Source organism: Carlito syrichta, unplaced genomic scaffold, assembly GCF_000164805.1.
Source record: "Carlito syrichta isolate Samal-C Ts95f unplaced genomic scaffold, Tarsius_syrichta-2.0.1 Scaffold307242, whole genome shotgun sequence".
Taxonomy (NCBI): domain Eukaryota; kingdom Metazoa; phylum Chordata; class Mammalia; order Primates; family Tarsiidae; genus Carlito; species Carlito syrichta.
Window position 1 is genome coordinate 152,812 of NW_007251338.1, and position 1,368 is coordinate 154,179.

General features: G+C 40.1%; 1 protein-coding gene across 1 annotated transcript in view; it reads left to right on the forward strand.

Annotated features, from left to right (window-relative positions):
- The window catches only part of FEZ1 (fasciculation and elongation protein zeta 1), a 52,525-nt gene that overhangs the window by 35,600 nt on the left and 15,557 nt on the right, over positions 1-1,368 (forward strand). The window contains exon 5 of the mRNA XM_008064250.1: positions 860-1,028. Coding sequence (XP_008062441.1) covers positions 860-1,028 — 169 coding nt within the window. The remainder of the gene's footprint in view (positions 1-859; positions 1,029-1,368) is intronic.

Here is a 1,368-nt window from a genome sequence, read left to right on the forward strand (position 1 = left end):
GTGAGACTCCAACTCAAAAAAAAAAAAAAAAGAAAGAAATTCATCTCTAAGGCTACGGTCCAGTAGCCTTGTCGATTGAGTCTGTCACAGCATCAAGACCAGATCAACATTTAAGTATACTGTTGTGACCAAACTCATCTACAGACTCGCTTTCAGAAGTATTCTTTGTTTATTCCATTTTCTTTATTTGTAAACAATTAACATACAAAGTAATTCACTCATTCCTTTTGGCAGATATATAATTTTGCCCTCCACTTCTGGGAGACTCCTATCAATAGTCTAGATTAGAGCTGGGGTTCTTATCTATTTTCTGCTCTCCAAAACCTACCTGTCCTTTTATTATCTTTATTTTCACTTGTTTCTGAGCAGCTTCAGTTTCTGTCTAGGTAAATTCTGGAGAATTAGCTGTTTTCTTCCCCATTTTGAGTTGTTCTAGGAACACTTTGTTTTTTTCCAGTCATATGCATTGTGACAATTAATGGACAGGGTTCTGCATTAAAGCTGGGTAGATTAAATATTTTCCCACTTAGAAATGAAGCGCTCAGCAAATTGAAGTAAATGTTCCTTTCCAGGCAGCTCTGCTTCATTTCCTGAAAGAGTAGTTTATTCCCAATAAATCATTTATCTAAATGGAGCTCTTGGAAGAGGTTTTACTTTAAAGAGTGCTTTACATTAAAGAAAGAGTATATGCAAGCCTTTGGTCGGATCTATTTTTATTATTCAATATTTATTAAGAAAGAATACGGCTTTAGGAATTTTATAGAAAGTCAATTAGAAACAACATTAACTGACCAAAATTCAAGCCAGAATGCCCCGTAGCAGAGAACAGAGTTAGCATTCTCCTGTGTACCTTCTTCAGGTAATTGAGGAGCTTGAGGAAATGATGCAGAATTCCCCGGACCCTGAGGAGGAAGAGGAGACTCTGGAAGAAGAGGATGGAGGAGAAACCTCCTCCCAGGCAGACTCGGTCCTCCTACAGGAGATGCAGGCCTTGACACAGACCTTCAACAACAACTGGTCCTATGAAGGTGAGCGCCCCGGGGCTGGGCTTGCCAGGGATGAAGATGCAAGCCCCTGATGGAAGCTTGGTCACTGCCCCAGAACAGAAGCTAGCAAATCTAGGGGTCAGCAACACCTTTCCTAACCAGCATCAAGAGAAAAGTTAGCATTTTTGAGAAAAGAAAGAAATAAGGCAGTCAAGCAAAATGTAAGTGGCAAAACTAATCAAAGAACAAGACTAAAACAGAATAAGTAGAAGAAATCCAAATCACTATGCAAAAGCAATGAATGATGCTACCATAAAATCAATGGCAAGCCAGGCTCGGTGGCTCAGCCTGTAATCCCGCGCTTTGGGAGGCTGAGGTGAGT